This window comes from Hemiscyllium ocellatum, chromosome 22 (assembly GCF_020745735.1).
Source record: "Hemiscyllium ocellatum isolate sHemOce1 chromosome 22, sHemOce1.pat.X.cur, whole genome shotgun sequence".
Taxonomy (NCBI): Eukaryota; Metazoa; Chordata; class Chondrichthyes; order Orectolobiformes; family Hemiscylliidae; genus Hemiscyllium; species Hemiscyllium ocellatum.
In genome coordinates this window covers 14,333,137-14,354,919 of record NC_083422.1, presented here as the reverse complement: position 1 = coordinate 14,354,919, position 21,783 = coordinate 14,333,137, and the positions used below count along the sequence as shown (strand labels likewise).

General features: G+C 38.2%; 1 protein-coding gene across 4 annotated transcripts in view; it reads left to right on the top strand.

Moving 5' to 3' along the window:
• The window catches only part of sgms1b (sphingomyelin synthase 1b), a 179,539-nt gene extending 165,288 nt beyond the window's left edge, over positions 1-14,251 (top strand). For all 4 annotated transcript variants that reach the window (XM_060842342.1, XM_060842341.1, XM_060842343.1 and 1 more), the window contains 3 exons: positions 4,539-4,692; positions 9,863-10,029; positions 12,643-14,251. In XM_060842342.1, coding sequence (XP_060698325.1) covers positions 4,539-4,692; positions 9,863-10,029; positions 12,643-12,828 — 507 coding nt within the window. In that variant the 3' untranslated portion in view covers positions 12,829-14,251. The remainder of the gene's footprint in view (positions 1-4,538; positions 4,693-9,862; positions 10,030-12,642) is intronic.
• The last annotated feature ends 7,532 nt before the right edge of the window (positions 14,252-21,783 follow it).

Here is a 21,783-nt window from a genome sequence, read left to right as displayed (position 1 = left end):
CAAAGCTGTTCAGCTACATGGGAGCGAATCTCTTGTCAGGCTGAAGGTCTTTTATCATTGAGAATCCACAGACAAATCAGCTATGTGTTGCTAGCTGAATCTCCCTGGATGTTTCCATTGGCTGCACAGTCTGCAAACCTTTTCAATATTGCTTAAATCAATAATTATGTAAACAGTGCCAATGTCAGATTAGTTTCAAAAATATCCCTCAAAAATACTTGGATTTGAAAGCAGGTTATTTTTTGCTTTTTCAGTTCATAATCAAAATTACAGAAAATTTAAGACACACTTTGCAAATGACCCATTGCATGTAATCTTAGAGATTGACAGTTAAAGTATTATTTATAGGTTTTAATGAGTTATTTTGACATTTACGTTTTTCTGGATATTATTCTCTGCTGTTGTTGATGCAGACTATTTCTTGGCATGAAACAGTATGGGCCTTTATAAGCAGTTGTGAAGTGCTTTTTGGATAGTTCAGATGAAGAGGCACCAGTCAGATTGAGTTGCACTGTGTCCTATGTCACATTCATGTCTGTCATTGTGCTGTGTGTTCAGGTGCTTTGTGACTGCTTAGACTGCTCAAGCTCAACTTGCAGCCATCACTTAGAATTGTGTGACTATAATGTATTTTACTTTTGAGTATTGGAACAAGTTAAATGTGATCACTGTTTTAGCATTTTGAGTTTGCACTAGAAGGAATGAATTAACTCAGTAAAAAGTTAGCTTAAACTACCAGAAAATACTATTTCAGTACATTTATTGGTTCACTATCATAGAATGTCAGCCATAAACAGACAGATCAAGTAAATATTTTTATGCATTTGTGTGCATTTCCTCATTTTGTTTCTAAACAGGACTGAGAGTTTGGGTTAAATGTGGGTTTGGTTTCATGTCAGTTTGATGTCAATGTATCTGGAGACACGCAGATTTTGTTGGAGAGTGCCAATGGGGTATGAATTCCTGGAAGTTCATCCGGAGCAATTGAAGATTCATGTGCAGAATGATTTTTATGAACTTCCAATGGATTTAGAATTAAAGACATTTACAGCACAGAAAGAGGCATTTCGTTTCTTCATATCTTTCAGCTGAAAAGCAGCTACTTGGCAATTATATCCTATAACCTAATGTGTGATGGCATTTGAGTGCATATCAAGTATTTACTGATCAGCTCAACGTATAAGGGAATAATTCAGTGTGTAAATGAATATCCTATATCGGGGTTTTGCCCGGAACCTCGACTTTCCCGCTCCTCAGATGCTGTCTGACCTGCTGCGCTTTTCCAGCGCCACACTTTTTGACTCTGATCACCAGCATCTGCAGCCCTCACTTTCTCCTCTGTGTACTATATTTACTATTCTAGCTACTGGAGTATTGCTTTAGTTGTCATTTGCAAGACCATGCACATATTTCTAGCTTATGGCTTTGTTTTTAAGCAAATTGGATTTCTTAGAAATCCCAAACTTAACTGGATGTGGGAAGAATTCCTTGTTTGATCTTTGGTCTTTCCTGCCACTTGAGATTTCCTGTTGGAGGTTATAGGAGCAAAAATTAGATTTACCCACATATGTGAAATATTGCAATCATTTTGAAATGTCATTGGGTTTTTTTTAAAATGATTTATATCAAGATACAATTGTTAATCTCTGGCTTCTAATAATGTGAAGAATAGTGAAGAGAGCACTTAAATTTTCAAGGGCAATCTCTTTAATGATTTTAATATTTGTTTAATCATTTGCAGTGCATTTGCTGCTATTGTTGACAAACGTACTAGCTATCAATATATCCACAAACAGTGGGGTTAGTAATCTGTTTATGTTGGTATTGGGCATAACTGGGAAAGCTAGATTATTCAACAGAAGCAAATGGCTGGAGAAACTCAGAAGTTTGTCAGCATCTGTGGAGAGAGAGAGAAAGCAGATATAACATCTCAAAACTTCAACTCTCTTTTCTCTCCACATGTGCTGCCAGACCTAGTGAACTTCTCCAGCAACTACAGTTTTTGTTTCAGATTTCCAGCATGTGCAGTTCTTTGTTTTAAGGTTGATCAGGTAGGCAAATCATTAACGTCTTATCTTACAGGTGACAGTGCTAATGATGCAGCACTCCTTTAGCACTTAGCTAATGTGTCAGCCTAGGAAATGTGCCCAAGCGGACTCGAACACATTACTTTCTGAATCCTGTTGCTAGGTCAAGGGCCAAAAAGGCACTAATAATTCTGAAAAATATTATCATTAGTTTAATAAGAAAATATAGCTGACGAAGCACAGATTCCACTGGCCACAGCTAAGGAACAAATGTGTAAGATTAAGGATGTACTCTTGTGGCGGATAAAACTTTTGATCCATCAAAGTTGTGCCCACTTTAACAAATGGAAAATCAGAATATTGTGTATATTAGCCAGAAAATATGAGGCTGACATGCAGAATGTTTTTATAGTCAAAAAAATAGTTGTCTTAAAAAAAGTTGAGGGTTTAGAAGCCAGCTCAAATTGCTACACAATCAGAATTGGCCAGAGATGACAATTGGAAAGGCTGCTGGTATTAAAAACTCGGAATGGTAAGAGCCAACAGTAAGCAATAATGATGGCTTCACCTTTGCCTCTACTAAGCTTAACAGTTAACATTGTGCAAAGCAGTGTTGAAACAGAGGTGTGAAATAGGAAGGACAAGTTGGATGTTATCAGCAAACGTACAGAAACTAGAGATCTTTTGATGCAGTGGTTAGTGTTTGTATCTGAGCCGGGAGGCTTGGGTTCAAGTCCCCCTCCTGCTTTGGAAATGCATAATAACATCTGAACAGATTGATTTTAAAAGACATCAACATGTAGAAACCTCTATATTTGCTTGAGTATTGGATATTGAACACCCTTCATATCAGCTCACAAACTTGCTCAAAAGAGGATCAACCAAATAACCACACTATTTTTGATCAGTGCAACTATTCAAAAGCATCTTTCCTATATTTTTGAAAGAAAAGCAGATGTGCAAAAACACTGGGCAGTTCTGGCAGCATCTGGAGAGAGAAAAGTAAGGTTAACATTTAGAGTCCAATGATCCATCATCCGAACTGATCCTACAAAGGGTCACTGGATTCCCAACGTTTACCCCGTTTTTCTCTTTATATGGGCTGTTGGACATTCTGAACTTCACCAGCACTTCACATTTTTATTTGATTTCCAGCGTCCACAGTTTTGTCTTTGTCCTTCATTTGAAAGGAATGTGATCTCCATTATCACTTGGATTCCTAGAAAGTGGTAATGAGGTATGATGAGATTGCAGGCAAGAAGCAACATCCATGAGCAAATGCTATAATAGGAATGAAATCATACTGAGAACATTAGTTTCTTTAAGTTTCTACATTGCTTTCATGCCCAAGGCTGCAATTATTTATTGCCAGGACCTTGTTGCCTGAGAAGGTGATTATTGGCTGCCTTGAGTATTAATTTTTTTCATACTTGTGCAGCTTTAGGGCAATTTTAGAGAACATCAAGAGTTAATTAACTAAAACCAGATCTGGTTTCCTACCCTAGGTAACATCCATGGTCATCTTTCTTATTCTGAAGTCAGTTTACAAATTCTGATTTATGGAAGTCAGTTTTGGTAGTAGGATTTAAACTTGGTCTTTTGAGCTATTTGTTAACTCAAAGATCTACTTATTCCTCTATTCATGCACCATGCAAATGGGAACATTGAGGAACACATTTTCTTCTATGGTGAGAAATGCACAAATAATTGGACCTAAGTAAGGGCTTTAATCGCACCGATATGGTTTGTCTAAATCTGAAGTGGTGATAGAGAATGTTGCGAAAGTATGACCACGCTTGTCAGTTAATTCTCCTTCTGATTGTGTTGTGTTACTTGCTGTTGCTCTCGAGCAACAGGTTGGTTTCATTGTAAATGTATGCAACTTGATGCCATAGTACCAGAAATATAAAGTTAGTTTGATTTTAAGTAGTTTGGATGTTTTGGATCGTAGTGCATCTGAGAAATGTCTGAAAAATAATAAAGTACAATAGCATTGTCTTTTTAATATTTGCTGAGTTGCAGTCTACAAACTAAGGAGAGAAAAACATCATATAGTTTATTCCAACTAAATTTGTGACAGGCATTTCTTTGAGGCCAGTAATTGGGGACAAAGTAATTGAGCGCTGTGCGAGGAAACAGCCTTTTGAGATGGGTCTGAGCGTGTGTGTATATGGCTAAATGCTGACCTAATTTGTATGTTAAGATAATGGTGTGGAGTACTTAGTGCTGGAGAAGGATTGAGTCAAACCAGTCAGCATCAATTAGCAACTGTTGATCACTGCGTCATCACGAAGCCTGAATGGTTTCTCATCATCCTGGAGAATGCCGCTTGAAACACTCCAGATTTGCATTTCATTGAAGCCAAGTTATTGTACCCAGCAAATAGTTTGTTGTGGTTCAAAGCAGACTATTGCAAGAACCATGTTGTTTCATGTTTTGTGTGTAATATTTGATTAGCCCAAGTAATTTTATTTCCGTTTGATTGAAGACATTTTCTTTCTTATTTTGCAGCTGTTTGGAGATATGGAAGCACAGTTTAGGAGAATTATGAAGATGATAGCTGGAGGTGGGCTGTCAATCACAGGGGCGCACACCATGTGTGGAGACTACCTGTACAGTGGCCACACAGTTATGTTAACACTCACCTACTTATTTATCAAAGAGTGTAAGTTCCTTTATTTTTGAAAAAGAATTATGTTGACTTTTTTTTTCTTTTCAAATTTTGAATGTGTTTGTACTTTATCAAGATAGTTCACTGATCCTCCATGCCAAATTGAGGGGCAGCAACGTAGTGGTTTTAAGGTGCTGAAGGTTCCCCAAAACCATAGATTCAAATGATTCTGACATGTTTCCTGACATCTGAGGTATGCTGGAATGATGGAGGTTCTATACTCTGCATTTAGTGATGGGTGAGAGCATTTCTTGATGGTGCAATTGAGATTCAGTGCAAACCTGATTTCGAAGTGCTTGTAACAGTAGAAAGCCGGAGAGCTCTGTGGAATGCAAAGATCTTTATGCTGGTATCAATTTGTTCTTGTCATTACTTTTTGGCCATTGAACAAGTGCAGCATGTCACAATATGGAGCAGGGGTCACTGGCGCACATATGCTACCAAATCTATAGAGTACCACACGTTCCTTTATTGGGAAAACAAGCGATTTTGATTACACCAGCCCTAATATTCCATTTACTGTAGTTTATCTTGTGGTCTCAGTGTACCTTGTAACTTTGACCATTTCAAATTTAGCTCATCTGACATTAATGTAGCTTGTGTTACGGGTTCCACATTCCTGGCATTCCAATTAAATGTGCAGGCTGCCCAACAAGTTGCTTATTTGAATGCAAATTGGATTGCGGAGCCTCATTTCTTCTAATAATACGTTGGTTTTTCCCATTTCTAATGTTCTCTTACCAGTTTTTTTTTGTGCACTTACATATACGGCCATGCTTCATTTCTGTCAAAACTCCTTCTCAAATATTTTTGTATGTTAACATTTCCAGGATGTTACTGGATGTTCTCCAGTGCCAAAGCAATTTAATGTGACTGTAGTTTTAAAAAGCCCTTGAACTGTTCTGTTTTCATTGAAATGCAAATTCAGATCGTGCATGTTACTTTTCACGAAGCCATCATTGTTTTATTAATATTGCCATCAACCTAATTTTTTAAAACACACTTTAGCCGAATTTGAAACAATTAAAAGACCTACGAATGAATGTAGTCTAACAAGGTGGTAACATGTTGATTGACCTGTGCTGTTGAAAAATGAACTTTAGTGTTATCCTTTATTTCTGCTTCCTGTCTCTTTAAGTTATTAGTTTTCCTCAAGTCAACTTTGATTAATATTTGAGGTTTCATTTTGAGATTCTGGTCCCACTTCCTTTACTTTCACTTTTTATTGTGGAAACACATGTAAGGAAATGTACCAAATAAGTGTACCAAAAATTTAAATCATTTAGCACTCCCAGTAGCTCTGTGAATAGTGGACAAATTGATGCAATATAGGGGCACATCAGTGTGAAAGAGCCCAGCTTTGATTATGTTCTATGGACTTTAGTAAGGCGTTTGACAAGGTTCCCCATGGGAGACTGATTAGCAAGGTTAGATCTCACAGAATACAGGGAGACCTAGCCATTTGGGTACAGAACTGGCTCAAAGGTAGAAGACAGAGGGTGATGATGGTGGGTTGTTTTTCAGACTGGAGGCCTGTGATCAGTGGAGTGCCAAAAGGAACAGTGCTGGGTCCTCTACTTTTTGTCATTTACATAAATGATTTGGATATTAGCATAAGAGGTACAGTTAGTAAGTTTGCAGATGACACCAAAATTGGAGGTGTAGTGGACAAAGAAGAGGGTTACCTCAGATTACAACAGGATCTGGATCAGATGGGCCAGTGGGCTGAGAAGTGGCAGATAGAGTTTAATTCAGATAATGCGAGGTGCTGCATTTTTGGGAAAGGAAATCTTAGCAGGACTTATACACTTAATGGTAAGGTCCTGGGGAGTGTTGCTGAACAAAGAGACCTTGGAGTACAGGTTCATAGCTCCTTGAAAGTGGAGTCGCAGGTAGATAGGATAGTGAAGAAGGCGTTTGATATGCTTTCCTTTATTGGTCAGAGTATTGAGTACAGGAGTTGGGAGGTCATGTTGTGGCTGTACAGGACATTGGTTAGGCCACTATTGGAATATTGCGTGCATATAGGAAAGATGTTGTGAAACTTGAAAGGGTTCAGAAAAGATTTACAAGGATGCTGCCGTGGTTGGAGGATTTGAGCTATAAGGAGAGGCTGAACTGGCTGCGGCTGTTTTTCCTGGCGCGTTTGGAGGCTGAGAGGTGACCTTTATAGAGGTTTACAAAATTATGAGGGGCATGGATAGGGTAAATAGACAAAGTCTTTTCCCTGGGGTCGGAGAGTTGAGAACTCGAGGGCATTGGTTTAGGGTGAGAGGGAAAGATATAAACGAGACCTTTGGGGCAACTTTTTCACGTAGAGTGTGGTACGTTTGTGGAATGAGCTGCCAGAGGAAATGGTGGAGGCTGGTGCAATTGCAACATTTGAGGCATTTGGATGGGTATACAAAGAGGAATGGTTTGGAGGGATATCAGCCTGATGTTGGCAGGTAGGACTAGATTAGGTTGGGATATCTGGTCGGCATGGATGGGTTGGACCAAAGGGTCTGTTTCCATGTTGTACATCTCTATGATTCTGACTCTATTCAGAAGGGACCACAGCGGAAGCATAATTGTTAGTCTCAACCCCAGACCAGAGAGGAGGAAAACGCAATCTCACACGCCACTCAAATGATGAGCACTGTTAGACCATGTATGGATGTTGTAGTTGGAGTGCAATGTTCGAGTTGTCTCATCTATTAATCTATTCCGCATTTGTTCCCTAGGAATCCATAGGACGATTTTTCTAACCGAGAGATCAGTGATAACTATGTCCCAATTTGCACTGTGTGAGAGATCCCTCTGCCTCTTGTGTTTCTGTTCTTCTTTCTCTTAATTATTGTGACTTTCTTGCTGATCCTCTTGACACTCACTGTTGTCATATTTATCACCCCATCATTTTGCCTTTCCTCTAGTTACATTCCATTTCTTCCCTTAAAACAGTGTTCAAAGCCAATCAGTCGAGTTTTTTTCCCTGTAAAGCACGTTGCTCTACTGTTGCCATGGCAGAGGCATATGTTACAGTGATGATGAGTTGAGGGGTTTTCTATTAAGAATGATTTATTTTAGACTTTGGGTCTTGGAGCATTTTACATGTTATTTCTTAAATGGTAAACCAGAGCAATAAAAAGTTTAAATTCTCAATGTTTCTACATCAAGTATCTCAAAGTACTTTTAAACAATTAAATACTTAGAATGTAGTTTCTGTTCTACAACTATAAAATGTACAGACATTTTAAAAGCCAGTTGAGATTGATGAATAAAAAATGTTAATGTTGTGGAATTTATAATGAGCACTTGTGACAGCCTCACCAACCATGTTTTAACCATAGCTTGACTTCAAATCCTAGTTGAAAGTGTTTGAAAAACAGCGAATGGAGAAATATGAACTGAGCCAAGCTTGATGCAAATCATGAGCAGGAGTTGAAGGGTTAAGATGCCTTGGGATATGCGAGAATAGACTCCGATGCATAGGCAAACTGTTCAAAGTACTAAAATTACTGGAGTGGCACTGGGAGAGCCAAACTGTAGAAGTGGCCCCTCAGGAATACAGCAGCGATACACTTGTGGGTGTTAGTGTTTAATGTGCACAGACATGTCAAGATATTTCAGCAATATACAGCAAAATGAGTATAGCAGTGTAAAGCATATTTAACTAGATTGGCCTGTTATGGATCTTTTAGAAATCAGATTGTACAGATATGTTACAAATCCACCAAGGAGGAAGTGTGAGAAAAATCTTGTGACTGTGTAACCAATGAAAAAGATTTTGGGAGAGTTGGGAAGAATTAATAAGTTTGGGCAAGTACTGGGCCATTCGAGCCGTTGGAAGCAAGAAATTGTCTATATTGTATCTAAGTAGGATTTATATTGTATTTTGAAAGAGTTTTATTTTCCTTATCAATAATATAAGTAAAGTCTGCTATATAATGGTAATGTACTGATAGTTTTTACCCACTGCTCTATGACTGCAGATGCTGGAAACCAGAGCTTAGTTTTGAATGGTGCTGGAAAAGCACAGCGGTTCAGGCAGCATCCGAGGAGCAGGGAAATCGGTGTTTCGGGCAAAAGCCCTTCATCAGGAATACAGCCTGTATTCCTGATGAAGGGCTTTTGCCCGAAACGTCGATTTTCCTGCTCCTCGGATGCTGCCTGAACTGCTGTGCTTTTCCAGCAGCACTCTAATCTAAACTCTGGTAGAGCAGTGGGAAAATGCTGGTGCATTTATGCTGCTGTAAGCAATTGATCATTACAAATCAGCACTTTAGATTTTAAACTATCAGTAACACTATTGAAGGTGTTGTCATAAGGTGATGTAAGATTAAGAAGTAAAAGACATTGGTCATAGATGCACAAAAATAAACCCTTCGGTTCAACTAGTCTAAGCCAACCAGATATCCTAACCTAGTCTAGTCCCACTTGCCAGCACTTAGCTCATATCCCACGAAACCCTTCCTACTTGTATACCCATTCAGATGCCTTTTAAATGTTGCAATTGTACCAGCCTCCACCACTTCCTCTGGCAGCTCATTCCATACCCTTACCATCCTCTGCCTAAAGAAGTTGCCCCGTAAGTCCCTTTTGTATCTTTCCCCTTTCACCCTCGACCTTTGTCCTGTAGTTCTGGACTCTCCCACCCCAGGGAATGTTGATACCCAATGATGTTTTGATACATACCACACAATAAATAGTCACATTATCAACAGCGATTTTTGATGTATTGTCTTCACGTTTTATGAACCTACAGTTTAATGGCTATAATGCATATATTTCTATCACTTCATTTGATAACTACATTTTTTCATATTTTGTATTTAAATACAAAGTGCTCACAGGTACTTGGTCTCTTGGGCATCCTTTATTTCAGTTTTTCAACTTGGGTTGCACCTTAAGTTGCCTGGGCTCTTTAAGTTCTGGAATTCTCTTCCTAAATCTTTATACCATATTTTCTCCTTTTCAGGCTTCTTAAAACCTACCAACTTTGACCTCGTTTATTGTTATCTGTCTTAATCTGCCGTGGTTCTGTGATACATTTTGTTTTACAATGCTTCCTTTGGGAGATGTCTTTGGGAATTTTTATTACATTGAAGACACTATGTAAGTAAAATCTGTTCACAGGTTTTTAGACCACTGACATTTTAGGAAATAAATTTCCGTTTTCTTTCAGATTCTCCAAAGCGATGGTGGTGGTATCACTGGTCTTGCTGGATTCTCAGTATTGTTGGGGTTTTCTGCATTCTTCTCGCACATGACCACTACACTGTGGATGTAGTAGTGGCATATTATATCACTACACGTCTTTTTTGGTGGTATCATACTATGGCCAACCAAGAAGTAAGTTCCTCCTTGTGAAATCAGTATATTAGCAAAGTTTTTGTTAACATATTTAAATAAAAACTCTTGCATCTATGCAACAAAAAGTCCTCTTTGAAATGTGTATGTCTGTGGCTTAATCTGGCTCTATCCCAGCTCTGACTAAATTGGATTACTTACATCTTCATGGAATCTGTGGGGTAGTCTGCTTTATTTATACTGCAAGCTGTAAACTGAATGGACCAGAAATGAGAAGGTCCTGGTTTGGACCTTGCAATATAAATGCAATACATCTTGTGTAAGATGACATATATGTTCTAATCAAGAATCCTTTAATTAAAAAAAATCTCTTCTCCACCGATAACATGCATGATCAGTCACCTTAGCTCCCTCAGTGGGAAATTTGACTTTTAATGTGTGCTGACTCTTCCACATGCTGCGACAACTGCACACATGGAGGGGAAGTGGGAGAGTGAGAGCCAGAGAGAAGAGAGTATGGCCTGGAGGGATGTGAATAGCAGTGGAGAGTCCAGAATAGAGCGGCATCCAGTCCAGGAGCAGGTGAGCCTGCTCTCCCTGTAGTCTACCATATCATTTAGTGCAGTGATTCACAATTAAGATGGCATTTGCCTTTCAACCTCCCTCATGAATAATCTCAACTTCTAGTGTATTACATGACTGTGTAAGATGTCTCTGGTGGAAACTGAAAACATTCAGCTATTCAAGATCAGAATTTGAAACTAGTGTCTGGAGCAAAGTGAGAATATCATGCACTAATCTTTAACTGGCTGACCCTGATTACGTTGATTTAATGAATGCATGTTTGAGGATTATCTATTATCCATTTAGTCGTCTTCCTGATTTAATTGCTTATATTGAGCTCAACAAATGTAAGCGGTTAATTTTTTTTCAATGTTATATTAAGGCTGTCAATTCCTTTATACACAAAGAACAAGTTCCTGTTTGCTTTTTGCTATTCTCTCATCCTTCTGGGGAAAAAAATAAAACTCTTCAGCTGGGTTGAAATGCCATTCCGTTTAACTGTACAGAAAGGTATCACTACATTTCTTCATCACTGCAAAATGGTTTGGTTATGATTTGAGAATTCAACTGGATGAGGCACAGCATGTTCTTTTGAAAAATCAAAAATGAGACAAGTGTATTGGCCTGCTCCATGAGGATTTAAATGTTTGCTTTTCTCAAGGGTTGGAATTTTGGTTCATTGTTGCCAAATAATTACTAATTCAATGCATCTATTAGGCTTAGGCAATTGGATTCCTTTTTAATTTGTTAACCCTAAATTCTACTATTGCACATTGACACATGCTGGGGGGTGATTCTGGAGGTGTTATTGCTTGAATTCCTCCTCACATTGGCCATCCTTCACCTTTCAGCCTGGAGAGAATGGAGCTGAATTCTAGTAAACAGGCACCCATTACTTCCCTGGCACAAACAATAGACTAAATGGTGCAATTACTCATTTTGCAGGGACGGAGGGACCTGGAATTGAAGTGCGCAGGTCTTTGAAGGTTCAGGACATATTGAGAGTGATTAAAGTAGCATCTGAAGTCTTCATATATAGGGGCAATGGGTTAAAAGATGGAGAATTTTTTTTTAACCTTTATCACAACTAAAATATTGATTCTTGTCAAACTATTGGGAAATATGTGAAAGTTCCTGAGAGGCTGCAGAGGCATTTACAATGGGAATTCAGCTCCAAAGTCTGCTTGGGAAAATCTAGGCAAAGGGAAATGAAGGGCGATTAGACAGATTTGTATAATGCTGATAGGTTTAGCCAAATTCGACAAAGCAGGTTGTCCCATTAATGAATGGGGCAGAATAAGGGAACTCTGATTGAAGGTTTTGGGCAGGGAGGATATGAAAGAGAACATGTCTTTTTAGACAGCAAGTGGTAATGGCCTTAAAGACATTTCCTACTAGAGTGGCAAAATAATTTCAAAAGAATATTGGGTGGGAGCTTGTGGAAAGTAATCTTGCAGGAATCGAATACTGAAATTTGTACTGTCTGGATTGCTCTACAGAGGACTAGCATGGTGGTTGATGCTCAATTTGGTGGTGTTCTAATTACTATTGCATGAGAACCTCTGTAGATTCTTTTTAAAAGTACACTGGACCTTCTGTGATCTTCAATAGACCCCTTTTGCTTGCTTCCACCATGTCACGCTCCCCAGCAGTGGGTAACCAATTAACATAATTGGGAGTTGCAGAAGTTTTGATCCTCCATGTGTGTGTATATCGAACATTGTCTTGGTATAAGAATGAAAGGAAATAGTGTTAGTAAATAAGAGCTGAACTTTAGTGATCCTGTAGAAAGTAATTTAACAAAAAAAAAGGCCTCTGCTTCGACTTTAAGCACAAATATTCTGGCAGATGATCGGGAAGATGGTTAACTGGGTGTAAAAATATTAAAAGTTCCAGTCTGTTGTCGAAAGAATTTAAAAGCTTTCTGCAGCAAGATGATTGTAAACTGCTTGTCCAATATAAGACAATTTTGTTGAATTGCTGCATTCTCCTCTTGTATATTACTCCCGATTGTATAATGTATTTTAGTTTTGTAAATTGTTCCCACAAGTATGATCTAACTAACATATTTAAATTATTTCCTTTTTTAAGGTACTAAAGGAACCCTCCAAGACTAATTTTCTATCCCAAGTGTGGTGGTATAAGTTCTTTCGGTTTTTGGAAAGCAATGTTCAAGGCATTGTGCCTCGCACGTATCATTTGCCACTTTCCTGGTCATCCATATCGCAGTTCTTTGGGAGAAAAGTTAAATACAGCAGATTAGTGACTGATACATAACACTAGATAATCTAAGGGACTGTGCAAAGTGCTGAAAACTCCTGTTGAGCTGATGCCATAGTAAACTTTCTGCTAATTCATGTCCTGCAACATTCACTTTTACTGAAGTGTTCCAATTAACTGGTCAGCACTGTGATCTTTCCAAAGGACTACAGAGAACAAAAATGATTGACATGCACTGTATAATCTTCCTTTGTTAATTGTCTTTTTGTCTTTGGTATATGCCATAAACACAAAATCACGTTTAATTGTATTTGATATTAACTGCATCAGTGGCAATTGTGTCCTGTCTGCTAGTGTTTTCTTTCGCATATGTCTGCAAAGATGTCTGAGATAAATTGTAATTTTTTTCAATCAGAAATTCATCTTTAATAATCCTTGCCCCAAAGACTGGGCTTAAAAGCCATTTTCTTAGCAATGTTTAGATATTTAAAAAAAACTGTTGATGAATATAACAATTAGGTTCTGTTTGCAAACAAATTCTTGTGCATTTTGGAACCATTGTGGCAAAAGAAACTTAAGTGCAAAAATGTTTTGTAGTAATCATTCTTGTTGTTTATGTTAAATGAATGTGGCAGTGCAAAAAATATCTACACAATGGTTTTTCAAGTATTTAAAATGAGATCTGCATGGGATGGTGGACTCCAACACAAACATTATAGCAAGAATGAAATCAGCACTGAGTGGAAATTTTGACTGATTGTTTGTTTTTCTAGTGCCTTTTTCTTGTCCTGATTGTATGGTCAATAGGTGGTCTCAGATGTAGTATATGAAAACTCAAAAAGCCTATATGTATATTACCTTGAGTATTGAGTTAATAATTAACTGTTGCAGAATTGCAAAATGTAAGCTCAACAGTGAGCATTCAGTTTTGTAGTTAATGTTTGTGCACACTCTGTCTTGAATAATTTGAGATATTGGGTGCAAAATAAAAGAAAATGGTAATATTCAATTTACTAACTATGGGCATGTCCTGTTAGATATATAACTGTACAGGTAAATTATTTTATTATATAAATGGGAAGTACAACACAGCAAATCTAACTGTTGTATTTCAACTTCCTTTTTACAGATTTTGCATTTTTCTTAAATATCAAGTCATAACATGAAGGCAAAAAAAATTAAATTTATGTACAGAGGTTAAAGTACTAGCAAAGTATTCATGCTCCTCTGACCCATTAGTTGGTAAATCAGCTACAAAGATATTCTATTTCTATAAATTTTATTATATTTGTGCAAATAATGCATGTAGTCTCACCCAAATCAAAAGTCAAGTGAAAATGAAGTCTCTATTTGCCAACGTGAGAAATAGTTTTTTATTGCAAATTATATGATCTCCATTCTGTATTTTACGTGAAAGAAAGTTCTTTTCTGTAGTTTTGTGTATTCACAAGGTGATATTTGTATTGTAAAACAATTATGGTGAAGGATAATAAAAAAGCTTTAAATGTAAGATTTCTTTTTATCATTATTTTTGGGAAACTTTCAAAATGCTTTTCTGGATTCTTCAGTTGAGATCCCCTCAATAATTGCCAGGCAGGAGCAATTCCGTCCTGACTAATTTTCCTGACTCAGTCCTACGCTCATGTGACCTTTGATGGGGGAAAGGATGATGAAGTAAACAGACCTAACTGGATATGTGCGTGATTACTGACTGATTTTTTTTTTTGTTGACTCACTTAGGTAATTATTAATCTTTATCCAGCAAATGATATTTGTTTATTTTTCCTCCCACTTTCTGTTGGAAGGTTAGCAGTTAGGATTCCCTGACCAGTCGTTAACCGGCCTACTGTAGAAATGGTTTACTGTTCTGATACTGAATTTATATAGCCGCCGCCTCTCTTGCTTACAGCAGTCTTTTTTTGAAGTGAGAAGATAGACGGTGCTGTGGTGGTGTTGTAATAGCAAAGATCTTTTGGATGAAATACTATCTCGCCCTTTGTTTAAAAAAAAATTGCAATGCACCATTTTGTATAAGAGCCTAAGTGTTACCCGGTGTGTCCTAGCCAATATTTATCCTTCAGTCCTTTGCTTTTTGTGGGAACCTACTATTCCCACGATGCCTTTCTGGCATTATAATAATGCAAACCATTCAAAATGCCATGAAAGCCATTGTGTAAATCAAATTACTTTTTGGTTCATACACTCATTTATGTATCCTCTTGCACAGCGCACATACCATGGCATGTTCCTTTTATTTTCTCTTTTGTCTGGGGTAAGTCGTATCCTGTGCGTATAAATCAGTAGTTATCGGTCAACTTTGACAGTATTGAGTTCTGAATTAACTAAAAACTTGCATATTATCTCATTAATTTAAAGACTTCAATTTAATTTTAATAGTCCAGTTGGTTGACTTTTTTTTAAAAGGTTTGTATTATCGTTTACTACTTTAAATTTTGAATATAATTGAGATATCCCAAAATGCCAAACTGCAATGAAAAGGAAGAATACAAAATACAAAGCAATGATTGAATTGTTCCGATGTAGGAGGAGACCATTTCACCAATATTCCTGCACTGGGTCTCTGAGCATTTTAGCTTGATATTATTCTCTTCCCTTTTGGCCACAGCTCTTGCACATTTGATTACATTTAAGTAATCATCCAATGTTTTTGAGTGTCTCAATTGAACCTGTCTTCTGCACACTTCCAGACAATGTATTCTAGCCCCTATCTCTGAGCTGTGTGCATCTTTTTGCAAAACACTAAGTCTGAGATCTTTGAGTAAGAGTGGGGTATCATTTCCCTGTATTTATTCTTTCCAATCCTCTCATCATTTTTCAACACTTTCATCAAAGGAAATCAGTCCCAACTTGGTCTGTTTTCTCAAGCCTGAAGCTTCTTATCCCTGGAGTAATTCACATCCTTTCTACAGTGTCTCAGCCACTAAATATTTACCTCATTCCCTAGGAGATTTTGATATTTGTATACTTCCTAATGCCTGACTATTTTAACAAACAGTTTTCACAATGCTACCACATATTTTAGCAAATGCGCTTTTGAGTGTTACTCATCTATTCTGGTGAAAGATTTAGGGAGGCAATCCTCTTGGAATATTACCTTCATACCTCCTTGTCATTGTGTAGAGCACATTTAATGCTAATTAATTTTGCCTGTTTTGATTTTCCTCTTTTTTAATCCCCTAATTTTCCTATCATTTTAACTTGTGATTTATGTTTTTGTGTTAATGCATGAATATAGAGTTTGAATTTGCAGCACAACCACAGGACGTTCAGGCATAAGTGTTCATGCTTCATGCACCTTCGATCTTAATCCATCTGACCTTGTCAATGTATTCCCCCTCAGGGACTTGTCTCACTTGCAAATGTACCTATTCTATTGACCTCAATTGAGTTCCATATTCTTACTGAAGTTTCAACCCAATTTCTAATCAAACTTATTTATGACCCCCAGTTTTGATCTCTCCCACAAGCGGAAACATCATCTTTGTGTACTCCATAATATTGAATTAAATTTATTGTCGCATGTACTGAGGCATAGTGAAAAGCTTTGTCTTGTGAGCAATACAGGCAGATTACACAATTAAGTAATATAGGTAAGTAAATAATAACTGCAGCAAGAAGAGAAACACCAGTACAGGTGAATATTAAGAGTTTGAGTCCATTCAGTATTCTAACAACAGTAGGGTAGAAATTGTTGCGAAATCAGCTGGTGCGTGTGTTCAGGCTTCTGTACCTTCTCCCTGATGGTAGAGGTTGTAGAAAAACATTGCCAGCGTGGGATGGATCTTTGAGAATGCTGGCATCCTTTCCTTGGCAGCAGGACTGGTAGATGGATTCTATAGATTGGAGGTTGGCCTTTGTGATTGTCTGGGCCAAGTTCACCACTCTTTCCGATCTTGAATGGTACAGTTGCCATACCAGGTAGTGATACATCCAGACAGAATGCTCTTGATGGTGCACCTATTAGAGTTGCGAGGGTGTTCGCCATTATGACAAATTTCCTCAGCTGCCTGAGGAAGAGGAGACATAGTTGTGTCTTTGTAACCAGTGCGTCCATATGAACAGTCTGAAGAAAGCTTGTGGATGACCACTCCCAGGAGGTTGAGATACTCCATTTGTTCCACCTCTGTGCTGTTGATGTGTAGGGGGGCATAAGTAACATCCTGCGGAAAGTCAAGAATGAGTTCCTTGTTTTTGCCAGCATTGAGAGCTAGGTTGTTCTCAGTGCACCATTTTTCCAGGTGTTCCACCTTATGTCTGTAGTCTGTTTCGTCACCATCTGAGATTCAACCAACTATGGTGATGTCATCAGCGAACTTGCAAATGGCATTATTCTGGTATTTGATGATGCTGTAATGGGTATGCAGTGAGTACATTAAGGGGCTGAGTACGCACCCCTGGGGGGGGGGCTCCAGTGTTAAGTGTTAGTGAGGATGCAATATTGTCCCCAATCTACACTGATTGTGTCCTGTGGGTCAGGAAACTGAGGATCCAGATGCAGAGAGTGGGGCTTAGTCTGTGATCACTAAGTTCAATAATCAGCCTCGAGGGGATAATAGTGTTGAAGGCTGAAGTGTAGTCAATGAGTAGGATTCTTACTTAGCTGTTCTTGGTGTCAAGATGTTCTAGGGAGGAGTGAAGGGCAACTGATATGGCATCTGATGTGGGTCTGTTGGTCTGATAGGCAAGTTGGAGTGGGTCAAGAGTAGTGGGGAGGCTGGAGTTGTTTTTACCCGAAACGTCGATTTCGCTGCACTTTGGATGCTGCCTGAACTGCTGTGCTCTTCCATCACCACTAATCCAGAATCTGGTTTCCAGCATCTGCAGTCATTGTTTTTACCTGGAGTTAATTAATGCCATGACCAGCATTTCAAAGCACTTCATGACCACTGACGTTAGGGCCACTGGGCGATAATCATTGAGACATGCTGCATTAGGCACAGGGATGATGTTGGCCCTCTTGAAACAGGCAGGGACAGTGGCCTGCTGCAGGGAGAGGTTGAGGATGTCCAAGAAACCTCTGCCAGTTGATGTGCGCATGCTGAGTGCACGGCCTGGTACTCCATCTGGCCTCTTTGCTTTCCTTGGATTCACATGTAGGAAAACTGATCTGACCTCTGATGCAGTGATTGTTGGGGAAATAGGTGTGTCAGGACTTGTTGAAATAGGCGTTACCTCTCTGCCAAAATTATGCTCAAAGCGAGCAGAAGGCGTTGAGACTATCTGGGTGGGATGTGTCATTGTCTACTCTCTTGTACTGTCTCTTTTTAGAACCTGTGTTGCCATTCAGTCCTTGCCATAGTCTCCGGGTGTCTGTCTGGATCTGTAGTTTGGATCGGTATGGTCCTTGGCTAGCTTAATGGCTCTGCAAAGGTCATACTTGGATTCCTTATATCTTAAATATCTTCACTGGCCCAACCCTTGGTCAGCTTAAGGAGAAGAGGTTGTTTGGCCTGTTTGGATAATTCTACCCTGTTCTAATATCATCTGTGTAGTTATTTTGTACTTTTTCTCATACTTCTACATTCTTGTTGTAAACTGGAGACCAGAACTCTACATAGTATAGATTATGACCTAACCAAAGTTTTTATACAACACAACAACGTTGATTTCTATTGCTAGAAATAAACCACTTTGTTTTTTGACAACTTTTTAAAAAAATCTATGTTGCTACTGTTAATAAATGGACTTATTAATAAATGAACTTTTCCCCTTGGAACTGTCTCTTTTCCCCACTTAAGGTCTCACTTGTGAAAAGTAGGTGGCATCCTTATTTTGCTTACTAATGGATGCTACTACAAAATACATTTATTTTGAAATATCTGCAAGTTTGGTCACGTTTTTTTGGCCACAGACTGCTTCAATGTTTTATTCTTATGTGGGACATGGATGTTGCTCGCAAGGTTGCCTTGTTTCCCAATTATCCTTGAACTGGTTAATTCTCTGGGCCATTGCAGAACACTGTTAGGACCGTAAGTCAGGCGTCCAGTCTGGACCTGGCCAGTTAAGGATGGTAGGTTTTTTTTCACAAAATGATGCCAATGACTGAATGGGTGTTTACAACAGTCAAAAAGGTTGTGTGATCACCATTAGACTTCCTTTTGTTAATGTTGACTTTATTTAAGTCAGATTTCACCGTATGCCATGGTGAGATTCAGAACTATGTCCCCAGGGACTCTTCAGGACTCTAAATCACTAGCCCAGTGATATCCTCACTATACTACTGCCTTCTCTAGTCAATCATTTACTAATTGTCTTTACTGTTTGGTGTCTGCAGCACATTTTGATTTTGAAATGTGCATTTATATAAATTGTGAGCCACAGTGGTCCTAGAACAGAGGTTCCATAAAATACTTCCTGTTTCTATCGTTTTTTTTGTTGTAACCAGCTTAGTAACAATTCTACTAATTGGCCCACCAAGTTCAAATGCTCTGATCTTGTCATTACTTTATTATATACTTTAATGTCTTCTGTAAATCAATGCATGTTGCACCCACTGCATAGCAAGCTGTTTTCTCTGTTCAATAAGGTTTGTAAAGGTTACAATATCTATTCGATCACTGACTTCTGTTTTTACCTGTCTGTGGTTCCATTGATGACTTCTATTTCCTTTTTGAACTGGAAGAATAGTAGCTGTAGATGCTAGTCCCCTGGCATCACTTACCTTTTATGATATTTATAGGTATTAATGCCTCTGCTGCCTTCTCCTATATTTTAGTATACATAAATACAATCAATCTAGATTAGGTCTGTATTTTATTCTCTTTTAGCCTATACTCCTTTCATTCCTAATGTTGGGATAGCCCCCCCCCCTTATGTCTTTGAATGTTCTGTGCATCCTAATTATCTATGGCAAATAGACAATATAATTCAATATTTTGGTGTGATATGACTTTTTTTTGATTTCCTCGGACTGTCCCAATCCCTCTGTTCATTTTCCTCGAGGTATGAATCTAACTAATATTGCTTATATTTACTCTCCTTTTCTAAAGTAGTAGTTTGCCTTTTCATATTAGCTTTCCTAACAACCTGGCACTAATTTTCTCTACTTTGCAATGTTTATTGTTCACATACTTAGCAAGTCTTTTTCTTTCGAATCAATTTTACCCTGACCTCTTCAATATTTGTGAGCTTGTTTTTCAAATTGTATTCATCAATTTTTGAAACATCTCAAATATTACTATATTAATATTTTTCCTGTTGCCGTTCCCTGGATCTATTTGCTCACTGTTTGGGTTTTTTTTCCTAATCTATTCCCTTGTCGCTCGGTACATCTGCGAAGCATTATGTTGTGATTGCTGTTGTCGCACTGCTCTCTCTGTCACTCAGGTTCATAACTTATAACTAGATTGAACAATAGTTCTGGCTTTGAACCAAAAGAGCCCTACCCACAATGCAAAAGGTTAGTTTGCTTCCCTTCGTTCCCCTCCTATGATTTTCTGTATCATTTATTATTTTAATATGTTTAGCTTCATATTCTTCCAATGTGAGAGTGGTTTGTACACATTTACCAACATGTGGTCTCTTCTCATTCTTTGTCTCAGTGTATTTGTAATTTGCTTCTATCTCCATGTTAGTCATATTTACTTGTTTGAACAGCTGCACCAGTGAGCCCTTCATTCTATCATTCCTAAATTGGTAAATGCTTTTCCTATTCATTTGGAAGCTGTTTTCCAATTATCCTTGCTATGTGTTTCCTACTTGCAAATTAACACAATTAGTTTTCCGTTTTATTTTAGATGTTATGTCCTTTGCCAAGTAGATTCCTTAATTTGTTTTTATCAATCTTCATTTTTATTTCAAAGGTTAATTTTGTGTTAGGTATTTCTGTTTCCTGAAAGTTTGATACTGTTATTGGCTAGCATGGCCTGATCTTTGCTTCCATCTTCTTTTATCCTTGCTTACTGTTAATTCTATTTTAAAGCTAGTTTAAAATCTAAAATGCACCTTTGATCCTATTTGTTGGATCAATGTGTACATTGTGTGCAATTTTGGTTTTCTGAACTATAGAAATAACTACTTGTACTAAGATGATAAGATAGAGGAGCAGAGTTAGGCCTTTCATCCTAGCAAATCAACTCACCATTCAATCATAATATGCTTCTTCAGCCCATTCTTCTGCCTAGTCCTCAATTCTTGATCCCCTTACCAATCTATATTTGTCTTAAATGGACTCAATGATTTGACCTCCACAGATTTCTGCAGCATTGAGTTGCACAGATTCACTACCCTGTGGTTAATGGAGGGAGTGCAACACAACTAACTCCTGGGATGGAGGAACTTTCGAATGAGGAAATTGGTCCTTTAACCTGTGGAGTTTAGAAGATGAACTCCTTTGAAAATATAAATTTTTTACAGGGTAAGTGCAGCAAGGGTAATTCTGCTGATTGAGGGTCTCAAATCCAGGGACACAGCCTTAGAATAAAGTTCAGGCCATTTAGGACTGAAATGAAATGGTGTTTCTTCACATATTGTGTAAATCTTTGGAATTCTGTGCTCCGGGGGCTGTTGAAGCTCAGTCATTGAGTAAGTTCAAGACTGAGATTGATAGATATCTACACATTCAAGCATGAGAAACGCAAAGGTACTGCAGGAAGATTGTAGTAGATTAGTTGTAATCTAATTGGATGTGCGGACTCAAAGGGCTGAATGGCCTACTTCTGTTCTTGATTCTTATTCTTTCTGCTGGGAATGTGCTTCCAAAATGTTTTTCCCACTCTGACCCCATTTTGAGACCTGAAAGTTGACATGATCCCCCTATTTGAGAACCGAGTGTGCATGATAAAGGAGACCTGCAAAAACCAGGGGGATCCCTATGCAGGTGGGGACTGTGTTAGCATGAGAAACAGTTGTTAGAATTTAGTCAAAGCTTCTTTACAGTCATTGCTACTTTTGAGTTTGTGCCCCCAAACTTTCAGCTCATGACTCCACATGGGGTCGGAACCCTGATTTTGAGCAGCCTTATGATGGAATCATAGAATCCTGATCCTGTTT